The 11,760-nt window shown below is 57.4% G+C and overlaps 2 protein-coding genes and 1 long non-coding RNA gene across 3 annotated transcripts; 2 read left to right on the top strand and 1 right to left on the bottom strand.

Annotated features, from left to right (window-relative positions):
- Window positions 1–1,891: 1,891 nt before the first annotated feature.
- On the top strand, window positions 1,892–6,576 carry LRRC14 (leucine rich repeat containing 14). The gene is made up of 3 exons (XM_062638401.1): window positions 1,892–2,221; window positions 4,050–4,691; window positions 5,979–6,576. Exons 1-3 carry the CDS (start codon window positions 1,893–1,895, stop codon window positions 6,574–6,576), a joined length of 1,569 nt encoding a protein of 522 aa, XP_062494385.1. The 5' UTR covers window position 1,892.
- A 156-nt stretch (window positions 6,577–6,732) lies between these two features.
- LOC134173915 (uncharacterized) lies at window positions 6,733–7,283 on the top strand. Its single transcript, XR_009968437.1, has 3 exons — window positions 6,733–6,773; window positions 6,981–7,107; window positions 7,193–7,283. It is a non-coding gene; the product is annotated as an uncharacterized LOC134173915 (long non-coding RNA).
- Window positions 7,284–8,029: 746 nt separating this feature from the next.
- CUNH8orf82 (chromosome unknown C8orf82 homolog) lies at window positions 8,030–10,230 on the bottom strand. Its single transcript, XM_062638400.1, has 3 exons — window positions 9,937–10,230; window positions 9,735–9,837; window positions 8,030–8,534 (listed from the first exon to the last, which is right to left on the bottom strand). Exons 1-3 carry the CDS (start codon window positions 10,102–10,104, stop codon window positions 8,059–8,061), a joined length of 747 nt encoding a protein of 248 aa, XP_062494384.1. The 5' UTR covers window positions 10,105–10,230; the 3' UTR covers window positions 8,030–8,058.
- Between the last annotated feature and the right edge of the window lie 1,530 nt (window positions 10,231–11,760).

Below are 11,760 nucleotides of genomic sequence, written 5' to 3'. Positions count from 1 at the left end.
TTAGGGGTTCCTATAGTGGGGGGGGGGCCTGGGTTAGGGGACCTGTGGGGAAGGGGGGGCTTGTTTAGGGGTTCCCATATGGGGGGGGGGCTGGGTTAGGGGGTCCTCTGGTGGGGGTCCTGGTTTAGGGGGTCCCATAGTGGGGGGGGGGGGGCTTGTTTAGGGGTTCCCATATGGGGGGGGGGGTCCTGGGTTAGGGGGTCCCATGGGGTGGGGGGGGCTGGTTTAGAGGTCCCATAGTGGGGAGGGGGGGCCCTGGTTTAGGGGGCCCTCTGGTGGGGGGGCTGGTTTAGGGGTTCCTATGGGGGGGGCTGGGTTAGAGGGTCCTGTGGTTGGGGGGGGGCTGGTTTAGGTGTTCCCATGGGGGGGGGGGGGGGGGCTGGTTTAGGGGGTCCCATAGTGGTGGTGGTGGGGGGCTGGGTTAGGGGGTCCCATGGGGGGGGCCTGGTTTAGGGGGTCCTGTATGGGGGGGCGGGGCTGGTTTGGGGGTGTTGTGGGAGACTTAATGGGGTTGCATTAGGGGAGATGGGGGGGGCGCTATGGGTGCTGTGGGTGCCCTTTTAGTGGGGTCTGGTTTAGGGGTGCAGGGGGGGGCCTGTGATGGGGCACAGGGGTGCTGTGTGGTGCCCCATTGATGATGGGTCTGCTTTAGGGGTGCCCCATGGATGATGGGGCTGGTTTAGGGGTGCCCCATGGATGATGGGTGCTGGTTTATGTCTGCCCCACTGATAATAGGTCTGGTTTAGGGGTACCCCATTGCTGATAGGTCTGGTTTAGGGGTGCCTCATTAATAATGGGCCCAGTTTATGATGCAGTGGAGTGCCCCATTGATGATGGGTCTCGTTTAGGGCTGCCCCATTGATGATGGATCTGCTTGAGGGGTGCAGTGGCGTGCCCCATTCATGATGGGTCTGGTTTAGGGGTGCCCCATTGATGTCGGGTCTGGTTTAGGGGAGCCCCATTGATGATGGGCCTGGTTTAGGGCTGCCCCACTGATGTCTGGTCTTTTTTAGGGGTGCTGTGGGGTGCCCCATTGATAATTGGTCAGATTTAGGGCTGCCCCATTGATGTCTGGTCTGGTTTAGGGGTGCTGTGGGGTGCCCCATTGATGATGGGCCTGGTTTAGGGGTGCCCCATTGATGTCAGGTCTGCTTTAGGACTGCCCCATTGATGTGTGTGTGTGGGGTCATGTTACATATCCCACCACAGCCTTCCTTTTGCCTCTTGCCCCAGGTCCCCCCTTTCCTCTCCCTGTGTCTGTGTCCCCCCCGCTCCCTTGGGTGCCTCCGTGGGGCCAGCCCCACAGCACCATGCAGAGCCTCATCTTCCTCGTTTAGGGGTGCCCCATTGATGATGGGCCTGGTTTAGGGCTGCCCCATTGATGTCGGGTCTGGTTTAGGGGTGCTGTGGGGTGCCCCATTGATAATTGGTCTGGTTTAGGGGTGCCCCATTGATGTCGGGTCTGGTTTAGGGCTGCCCCATTGATGTCGGGTCTGGTTTAGGGGTGCCCCATTGATGATGGGCCTGGTTTAGGGCTGCCCCATTGATGTCAGGTCTGGTTTAGGGGTGCTGTGGGGTGCCCCATTGATAATTGGTCTGGTTTAGGGCTGCCCCATTGATGTCAGGTCTCCTTTAGGGGTGCAGTGGCGTGCCCCATTGATGATGGGCCTGGTTTAGGGCTGCCCCATTGATGTCGGGTCTGCTTTAGGGCTGCCCCATTGATGTCAGGTCTGCTTTAGGACTGCCCCATTGATGTGTGTGTGTGGGGTCATGTTACATATCCCACCACAGCCTTCCTTTTGCCTCTTGCCCCAGGTCCCCCCTTTCCTCTCTCTGTGTCTGTGTCCCCCCCGCTCCCTTGGGTTCCTCCGTGGGGCCAGCCCCACAGCACCATGCAGAGCCTCGTCTTCCTCTGCGCCCGCCGCCTGCTTGGCCACCGGCCCGGCGCCCGCCGCGCGCTGCCCTTCCTGCCCTCCGAGCTCTACCCCGTCCTCTTCCAAGCGGCCTTCCTGGACGGCCGGGCCCTGGCCCTACAGGACCTGGTCACCTCCTGGCCCTTCCCAGTGCTCAGCTTCCAGTGCCTCCTGGGCCGCTGCGGGCACCCGCGGCACCGCGCGCACCGCGCGCCCCACAGCCCCGACAAGCTCTGTGTCCAAGCCGTCCTCGCCGCCGTGGTGGCCCACGTCAGGCGGGAGCTGGAGGAGTCCCAGCAGACCCCCAGGTACCGCGGTCCCTTGGGGTGACGGGCTGGGATTGGGTCCCTCATGCCCTATGGGAAGGGGGGGGGTGGTGGTGGTGGTGGTGGTGGTGGTGCTCATCATCAATGCTGGACTGGGAGCGTCGTGGAAGGGTTTGGGTTGGAAGGGACCTTGAAGAGCACCCACTTCCGTGGGGGCACCTTGCACTAGAGCGGGGTGCTCCAAGACTTGGCCAATCGGTTCCGGTGATCCAGCCGCCTGCTTGGCCACCCAGGTCCCGGCACCCGCGTGGTGCTGAACCTCATCCCAAGGTCCCATCCAACTCTTCCCGGCCTTCCTGGACGGCCGGGCCCTGGCCCAGCCATGTTTCCATCCCTTGTCCAAAACCCCATTGCTCCAGTGCCTCCTCCGCCTGGCACCCGGATCAGCGCGCAGCGCGCCCCACAGCTTCCGACAAGCTCTGTGTCAACCCCTTCGCCGCCGTGGTGGCCCCTCGTGGTGATGCCTCATCCCAAGGTCCCATCCAACTCTTCCCCTTCCAGTGACGCCGTTCCTCCTCATCCCATGCCTTGCCAAAACTATTGGAAGCCCCAGGTGGTGGTGGTGGTTGGTGGTGGTGGTGGTGGTGGTGCCCCTTCCAGTGCCCCAGCTGGACTGGGGAGCTCGTGGAAGGGTCCCATCCACGGGTTGGAAGGGACCTTATCCCCATCCCTTGTCCAAAGCCCCATTGCTCCAAGCCCGGTGCTCAACCTGCCAATCAGTTCCGGTGATCCAGAGTTTCTCCATTCGACCCCTTCCAGTGTCCCGGCACCCTCGTGGTGATGAACCTCATCCCAAGGTCCCATCCAACTCTTCCCTCTTCCAGTTGGAGCCGTTCCTCCTCATCCCATGCCTTGTCCAAAACCCCATTGCTCCAAGCCCCATCCAGCTTGGCCTGAATCACTTCCAGTGATCCAGAGTTTCTCCATTCAACCCCTTCCAGTGCCCCAGCACCCTCATGGGGAAGAACTTCATCCCAAGGTCCCATCCACGTCTTCCCTCTTCCAGTTGGAGCCGTTCCCCCTTATCCCATCCCTTGTCCAAAGCCCCATTGCTCCAAGCCCGGTCCAACCCGGCTTGGATCAGTTCCAGTGATCCAGAGCTTCTCCATTCAACCCCTTCCACTGCCCCAGCACCCTCATGGGGAAGAACTTCATCCCAAGGTCCCATCCACGTCTTCCCTCTTCCAGTTGGAGCCGTTCCTCCTCATCCCATCCCTTGTCCAAAGCCCCATTGCTCCAAGCCCGGTCCAACCTGCCCTGGATCAGTTCCAGTGATCCACAGCTTCTCCCTTCAACCCCTTCCACTGCCCCAGCACCCTCGTGGTGACGAACCTCATCCCAAGGTTCCATCCAACTCTTCCCTCTTCCAGTTGGTGCCCTTCCTCCCCATCCCATGTTTCCATCCCTTGTCCAAAACCCCATTGCTCCAAGCCCCATCCAACCTGGCCTGGATCAGTTTCAGTGATCCAAAGCTTCTCCATTCAACCCCTTCCAGTGTCCCGGCACCCTCATGGTGATGAACCTCATCCCAAGGTCCCATCCACGTCTTCCCTCTTCCAGTTGGAGCCGTTCCTCCTCATCCCATGTCTCCATCCCTTATCCAAAGCCCCGGTCCAGCTTTCCTGGAGCCCCATTAGGCACTGGACCTGCTCCAAAGTCTCCCCGGAGCCTTGAAGGCTTCCAGGGATGGAGCCTCCATCACTTTGGGCCTCACCACCCCCATGAGGGCCGGAGCGCGGTGTGGGCCACCCCCAGCTCTCCCCATTCCCTACTTTCCCCCCCGCCCCAACCCCATTCCCCATCTCCTCAGCGACAGACAGTGCCACCTGCGGGTGTTGGACATGACGGGTCTCCAGGATGACGACACCACCGCCACCGCCCGCGGGCCAGAAGGGATGAGCCTATGGTCGGGCACGGTGGCGTTGGCCAAAGCTTGCCTCGAGGTGGCCAAACACCAAAGGGAAGTGCAGAAACGCAATTCCAAGCGGCGCAGAACCCCCTCGGGAAGCTCCTCCCCGCCCCACGCCGTCGGCGTCGAGATCCGCGCCGACCTCTTCGTCAACGGCACGTCGTCCGGCGTCCTCCGCGACGCTCTCCAAGCCACTGGCAGCCCCCTGCGGCTCCGCTGCCGGGATTTCCACGCCGAGGAGCTGTCGGTGACCGGGATCGTGGCGTTGTTGGAATGCCTGGATCCCGGCGGCGTGCGCCGCGTGGATCTGCGCTTCAACAACCTGGGCCTGGCGGGGCTCTGCGCCGTGGTGCCGCAGCTCAGCCGCTTCCCGGATCTGCTCAGCCTCAAGCTGCCCTACAGCAACGTGGACGTGCGGAGGCACGCGGCCGGAGCCGACGCCGGGTTCCGGCGTCTTTCCACGCACCTCGGGAAGCTCCGGGCCCTCCGGGAGCTCAACTTGGGATCGTCGAGGTTGTCCGGGAAGCTCAGGCAGCTGCTACGGTGCGGATCCAAGGGGGAGATGGGATCCGGAGGGAGGTGGGGGCGTGGGTGGACATCAGGAGGTTCGGTGAGGTGGGGGTGTGGGTTGGGTGATCCCGTAAATGGACTGGGGTGGATGGATGGTGGATGGGTGGGTGGATGGATGGGTGGGATGGATCGATGATGGATGGATGGGTGGGATGGATCGATGATGGATGGATGGGATTGATGGGTGATGGATGATGGATGGATGGATGGGATTGATGGGTGATGGATGGATGGGTGGGATTGATGGATGATGGATGGATGGGTGGATGGATGATGGATGGCTTATGGATAGATGGATGATGGATGGATGAATGGGTGGGATTGATGGGTGATGGATGGATAGATGGATGGATAATGGATATACGGATGATGGATGGATGATGGATAGATGGATGGGTAGGATTGATGGATGATGGATGGATAGATGGATGGATGGGTGGATGGGATGGATCGATGATGGATGGCTTATGGATAGATGGATGATGGACAGATGAATGGGTGGGATTGATGGGTGATGGATGGATGGATGGATGGGATTGATGGATGATGGATGGATGGGTGGGATTTATGGATGATGGATGGATGGATAGATGGATGGATGATAGATGGATGGCTTATGGATAGATGGATGATGGTGGGATTGATGGGTGATGGATGGATAGATGGATGGATAATGGATATAAGGATGATGGATGGATGGATGATGGATGGATAGATGGATGATGGATAAATAAAGCATGGCTGGATGGATGATGGATGGATGGGTGGGACTGATGGATAGATGGATGGATAATCGATATATGGATGATGGATGGATAGATGGATGATGGATGGATGGATGCATGATGGATGATGGATGGATGGATGCATGATGGATGGATGGATGGATGGATGGATGATGGATGGATGGATGGATGGATGCATGATGGATGATGGATGCATGATGGATGATGGATGATGGATGGATAGAGCATGACTGAATGGAGGATGGCTGGATGGGGGGGCTGGCTGGCTGGCTGATGGCTGATGGATGGACAGGTGGATGGGATGGTTGGCTGGATGGCTGATGCCCGATGGATGGATGGGATGGATGACGGATGGATGGCGCAGCCCTGAGAAGAAGGACTTGGGGGGTGCTGCGTGAGGAGAATCACCCCATGATTTGTGTTTTGCTTTGGGAACCATCCCCACCCCATTGATCGACAGCTTGATCCCGGTGGCTTTGGTGTCCTCACGGCTCCTTCTCCCTCTTCCCACCAGGAACCTGGAAGCTCCTCTGGAAAGCCTGGAACTGGCCTTCTGCTACCTCCTTCCCGGCGACCTTGCTTTCCTCTCCCAAAGCATCCACGCTCCGGCCCTGAAGAAGCTGGACTTGAGCGGCCACCACTTCACCGAGAGCCTTCTCCAACCTCTGTGCTCCCTCCTGGAGAACTCCTCCTCCCTCCTCCACCTGGATCTCATGGAATGCCAACTCACAGACTCCCGCTTGGAAGCCCTGCTCCCGTCTCTGTGCCGTTGCTCCCGCCTCCGATGCCTCGGCCTCTTCGGCAACCCTCTGTCCACGCCGGGCCTCAAGACCTTGCTACGCCAAACCTCCGTCCTCCCGGACCTCTGCCTCGTGGTCTACCCTTACCCCGTGGACTGCTACAGCCGGGAGACGCCGCGGGCACCGCCGCCTTCCGCCGGGCCCTTGGAGGATGCTTTGGATGAGGAACGCTTCACCGCCGTCAGCGCCGAGCTCTGCCGCATGCTGGTGAGCTCCGGCCGTGACAACGCCATGTGGACCGCCAGCCTCTGCCGCCAAGGCACCCTCGACTACTTCGCCTTGGGAGAGCTTCAGCCCAACCCACAGCGCTGATGTGGCATCACTTGGGGGGGGGACACGGGACGGAGCCCATGGTCCAACGCCAAAACTGGGGCCGTTTCTCTTGGTTTTGGAGCTTTTGGCATCTACCGGAGGTTCCTCCTTGGGGTTTTTTTTTGGTGGCGGGGGGGTTGGCACCTTCTCCCTGAGGTCATCTCCTCGTTTGGGAGCTTGGTTGGCATCTCAACAGGGTTTTCTCCTCGGTTTGGAGCTCTTTTGGCACCTTCTGCTTGAGGTTATCCTCGTTTTGGTGCCTCTTTGGCACTTTCCACCCTGTTTTCTCCTTGGTTTGGTGCCACTTTGGCACCTTCGCTTGAGGTTTTCTCGTTGTTTTGGTGGTTTTTTTTGACATCTACCTGATGTTTCTCCTTGTTTTGGAGCTTTTTTGGCCTCTCAAGAAGGTTTTCTCATTTTGGTGGAACATTTTGGCATCTAGCAGGGGTTTTCTCCTCGTTTTGGAGATCTTTTGGCACCTTCTGCTTGAGGTTATCCTCGTTTTGGTGCCTCTTTGGCACTTTTCACCCTGTTTTCTCCTTGGTTTGGTGCCACTTTGGCACCTTCTCCCTGAGGTTTTCTCCACGTTTTGGAGCTTTTTTGGCATCTACCTCAGGTTGCTCCTTGTTTTGGTGTTTTTTGGCATCTACCTGAGGTTGCTCCTTGGTTTGGTGCCACTTTGGCACCTTCTCCCTAAGGTTTTCTCCATGTTTTGGAGCTTTTTTGGCATCTCCCTGAGGTTTTCTCCTTGTTTTGGTGTTTTTTGGCATCTACCTGAGGTTTCTCCTTGGTTTGGAGAAACTTTGGCACCTTCTCCCTAAGGTTTTCTCCACGTTTTGGTGGTTTTTGGCATTTCCCTGGGGTTTTCTCCATGTTCTGGTGCTTCTTTGGCACCTTCCCCTGAGGTTTCCTCCTCATTTTGGTGCCACTTCGGCATCTCCCTGCAGTTTCTCCTTGGTGGGTGCTGCTTTAGCACCTTTTCCCTGAGGTTTTCCCCTTGTTTTGGAGCTTTTTGGCCATCTCCCTGAGGTTTCCCCCTCATTTTGGTGCCTCTTTGGCCCCTTTTCCAGGTTTTCTCCTCAGTTGGGAGCTTTTTGGCCATCTCCCTGAGGTTTCCCCCTCATTTCGGTGCCACTTTGGCACCTTCTCCCTCAGGTTTCTCCTTGGTTTGGAGCTCTTTTGCCACTTGCTCCCACCACCACCACCACCACGGCTTCGATGCCACCATTCCGGCTCCGCCATTCCTCGTTATCCAGGTTCATTAACACAAGGAATTCCTTAATAAATCCGGTTGCTTTGGAAGGGCTCGTGGCAAAGAACCCGGCACCGCGGCGCCTTTTATTATCACTCTCCCCCCCCCCAGATCCCATCCCGACCTCCCAAATTCCCACAAGGAATCAGCTCTGTGCTCCCACTTTAAGCTTCTTTAAGGCTTGGGGTCTGGCCCCGGTGGGCTCTGATGGGGACACCGGGAATCGCGGCTCAACCCTGGCGCGTGGAGCCGGGAACATCCGCGCGTTCCCTGGCGCTTCCCGCACGGAGCAACGGGAGCAGCTCCCCGGTGAGCCGGTAGCTCCGGCTTTCCCATAGGAAGTGCGTTGGTGGCTGCTCCATCCCGTGCTCGTACTGGAAGCAGGAGCTCCATTCCCAAGCCAGCGCCGAGCGCACCAGCCCCACGCCGCCGGATTTGGCCGGCGCCGGATGGTAGAGCCGCCCGTTTTCCGGCAACACCGTCAGCTTTCCCGGTTGGAATGGCACCGCCAAGCGCTCCCCCCCGCCGCAGTAGGAGAGGAGCCCGGGATCTCCCGGTAGGAGGTGGGTGAAGACAACGGGCTGATCCTCACAGCGGAGGAAATTCCGCTCCCGGCCGCAGCGGGATAGGAACGGGAATTCCGCCTCGTAGCGCCCGCTCCGGTTCTGCTCCAGCTGCTTGAAGAAGAAGCTCAGGAATGCCACGTCTGCAGGGATATGGGACATGGGGATGTGGTTAAACGCGGCTCTTCCGGGTTTGGGAAGCTGATGGGAGGAGGGATGGAAGCAATGGGAAGCGCCAATGGGAAGTGATGGTAGGGAAGGAAGGGATATGCAAATAGGGATGTCTGATCCCCCCCCTTCCAGTCACTGCTGCCATGGGATGGGATCCTGATTAAGGATGGATGGGATCCTGGTGATTGGATCTTAGGGATGAGATCCCAATTAAGGATGGATGGGATCCTGGTGTCGGGATCTCAGGGATGAGATCCCCATTAAGGATAGATGGGATCCTGATGATTGGATCTCAGGGAAGAGATCCCGATTAAGGATGGATGGGATCCTGGTGATTGGATCTCAGGGAAGAGATCCCGATTAAGGATGGATGGGATCCTGGTGATTGGATCTCAGGGATGAGGTCCTGATTAAGGATGGATGGGATCCTGATGATTGGATCTCAGGGATGAGATCCCAAGTGATGATAGCAGCCTGATTTTAAGGATCAGCTCCCAGTTAAGGATGAGATTCCAATTAAGGACTGGATCTTGATAAAGGATGGGATCCTGATTAAGGCTGGGATCCCAGTTAAGGATGAGATTCCAATTAAGGACCGGATCTTGATAAAGGATGGGATCCTGATTAAGGCTGGGATCCCAGTTAAGGATGAGATCTGGTTTTAGGATGAGATCCCAATTAAGGATTGGATCCTGATTAAGGATCTGATCTCTAGGATCGCATCCCCGTTAAGGATGAGATCCCCATTAACAATTGGATTTCAAGGATCAGATCCCACTTAAAGATTAGATCCCAAATAAGGATGGGATCCGTATTAAAGATAGGCTCCTGGTTAAGGATGGAATCGTAAGGGCTGGATTCTGAATCAGGATTGGATCCCAAGGATTGGATCCCAATTGAATACTCCCAATACGGATGAGATCCCAATTGAGGACTGGATCCCAGTTAAGGATCAGATCCTTACTAAGGATCCATCCCAGTTAAGGACTGGATCCTCATTAAGGATCAGGGCTCATGGATGAGATCCTGATTGTGGATCAGATCCCAGTCAAGTACTGGATCCCGATTCAGGATGGGATCCCAAGGACTGGATCCCAGATGAGGCTGAGATCCCAGTTAAGGATGTGATCCCAGGGAAGGGCTGCTTTTGGGGTGGGTTTGGGGCTCGGTACCTTTGAAGCAGGTGATGAAGTTCTTCACTTTGGTGTCATCCAGGAAAAGCTGTTGGAAAAGGGGGAAAAAGCCTCTGAATCCCAAAGTCTGCCTGGGATCCCTCTGGGATCTCTTTGGGATCTGCCTTGGATCCATGGGGGTTCTGTTTGGGATCTGCTATGGATCCATGTGGGTTCTGTTTGGGATCTGCTATGGATCCACGTGGGTTCTGTTTGGGATCTGCCATGGATCCACGTGGGTTCTGTTTGGGATCTGCCATGGATCCACGTGGGTTCTGTTTGGGATCTGCCATGGATCCACGTGGGTTCTGTTTGGGATCTGTCTGGGATCTGCTATGGATCCACGTGGGTTCTGTTTGGGATCTGCCATGGATCCATGTGGGTTCTGTTTGGGATCTGTCTGGGATCTGCTATGGATCCACGTGGGTTCTGTTTGGGATCTGTCTGGGATCTGCCATGGATCCAAGTGGGCTCTGTTTGGGATCCAGCCAGGATCCATCTGGGATCTCCCCAGGATCCATCCCATCCCCGGCATCCCGAGGCCATTACCGTCCTTTTGGGATTCACTGAGGGCCCGTTTGGGATCCATCCGGGATCTGTTGTGGATCTGGTTCTAGCCCCCCCCCCAAAGGACACCCCCCTTGTTCCCAGTGTTCCCCCTGTGTTCCCTCTGTTCCCGGTGTTCCCCCTGTTCCCATTGTTCCCAGTGCCCCCCCTGTTCCCGTTGTCCCCCCTGTTCCTGTTATTCCCTTTGTTCCTGTTGTGTGTTCCCGTTGTCCCCCGTTCCCGGTGTTCCCATTGTTCCTGCTGTCCCCCCCGTTCCCGTTATTCCCGGTGTTCCCCCTATTCCCAGTGTTCCCATTGTGTGTTCCCAGTGCCCCACTGATCCCGTTATTCCCGGTGCCCCCCCTGTTCCCGGTGTTCCCCCTGTTCCTGGTGTTCTCCCTGTTCCCATTGTTCCCAGTGTTCCCCCTGTTCCCGGTGCCCCCCTGTTCCCCGTGTTCCCTCTGTTCCCATTGTCCCCCCCCGTTCCCCCTATTCCCTGTGTTCCTGGTGTTTTCCCCCGTTCCCGGTGTCTCCGTTGTTCTCCCTGTCCCCATTATTCCTGTTGTCCCGGGTGTTCCCCCCGTTATCCCTGTTATCCCCATTGCCCTCCCCCGTTATCCCCGTTGTTCCCATTGTTCTCCCTGTCCCCGTTATCCCTGTTGTTATCCCTGTTATCCCTGCTGCCCCCGTCCCCGTTATCCCCTCCGTTATCCCTGTTGTTATTCCTGTTATCCCCACTGTCCCCATTATCCTGCTGTGTCCCCGTTATCCCTGTTGTTCCCGTTATCCCTGCTGTTATACCCCCCATTATCCCCCCTGTTGTTATCCCCGTTATCCCCCCGTTATCCGTTGTTGTTCCTGTTATCCCTGCTGTTATCTCCCCCGTTATCCCCCTTGTTGTTATCCCCGTTATCCCCCCGATATCCCCATTATCCCCGTTGTTATCCCTGTTATTGTTCCCGTTATCCCCCTGTTATCCCCGTTGTTCCCCCTTTGTTCCTGTTATCCCCGTTGTTGTTCCCCTTATCCCTGTTGTTATCCCCGTTGTTCCCCCCGTTATCCCCGTTGTTGTTCCTGGTATCCCTGTTGTTATCCCCCCCGTTATCCCCCCTGTTATCCCCCCGTTATCCCCCCCTTATCCCTGTTGTTATCCCCGTTGTTCCCCCCATTGTCCCCGTTATCCCCGTTGTTCCCCCCCATTATCCCCCCTGTATCCCTGTTGTTATCCCCGTTGTTCCCATTATCCCCGATGTTCCCCCCGTTATCCCCCCATTATCCCTGATGTTCCCCCCGTTATTCCCCCGTTATCCCTGTTGTTATCCCCGTTGTTCCCCTCATTATCCCCGTTGTTCCCCCGTTATCCCCCTATTATCCCCCCGTTATTCCCATTGTTCCCCCCCCCGTTGTTCCCCCCCGTTATCCCCCCCATATCCCCCCCCGTTCTCCCCATTGTTCCCCCCCGTTGTTCTCCCTGTTATCC

This window comes from Pezoporus occidentalis, unplaced genomic scaffold (genome assembly GCF_034315485.1).
Source record: "Pezoporus occidentalis ecotype Australia unplaced genomic scaffold, CSIRO_AGI_Poc_V1 ctg568, whole genome shotgun sequence".
Taxonomy (NCBI): domain Eukaryota; kingdom Metazoa; phylum Chordata; class Aves; order Psittaciformes; family Psittacidae; genus Pezoporus; species Pezoporus occidentalis.
This window is presented reverse-complemented; position numbering and strand designations above follow the sequence as displayed.

What these genes read in the sequence shown, in the direction of transcription:
- LRRC14 (XM_062638401.1), top strand. Translation starts at nt 1,893, where the DNA reads ATGCAGAGCCTCGTCTTCCTCTGCGCCCGCCGCCTGCTTGGCCACCGG. An exon ending in GAGTCCCAGCAGACCCCCAG is followed by an intron (nt 2,222 to 4,049) that starts GTACCGCGGTCC and finishes CCATCTCCTCAG; the next exon opens with CGACAGACAGTGCCACCTGC. An exon ending in AAGCTCAGGCAGCTGCTACG is followed by an intron (nt 4,692 to 5,978) that starts GTGCGGATCCAA and finishes TCTTCCCACCAG; the next exon opens with GAACCTGGAAGCTCCTCTGG.
- CUNH8orf82 (XM_062638400.1), bottom strand. Translation starts at nt 10,104, where the DNA reads ATGGCAGATCCCAAACAGAACCCACGTGGATCCATAGCAGATCCCAGA. An exon ending in AGATCCCAAACAGAACCCAC is followed by an intron (nt 9,838 to 9,936) that starts GTGGATCCATAG and finishes AAGAGATCCCAG; the next exon opens with AGGGATCCCAGGCAGACTTT. An exon ending in CTTCATCACCTGCTTCAAAG is followed by an intron (nt 8,535 to 9,734) that starts GTACCGAGCCCC and finishes ATATCCCTGCAG; the next exon opens with ACGTGGCATTCCTGAGCTTC.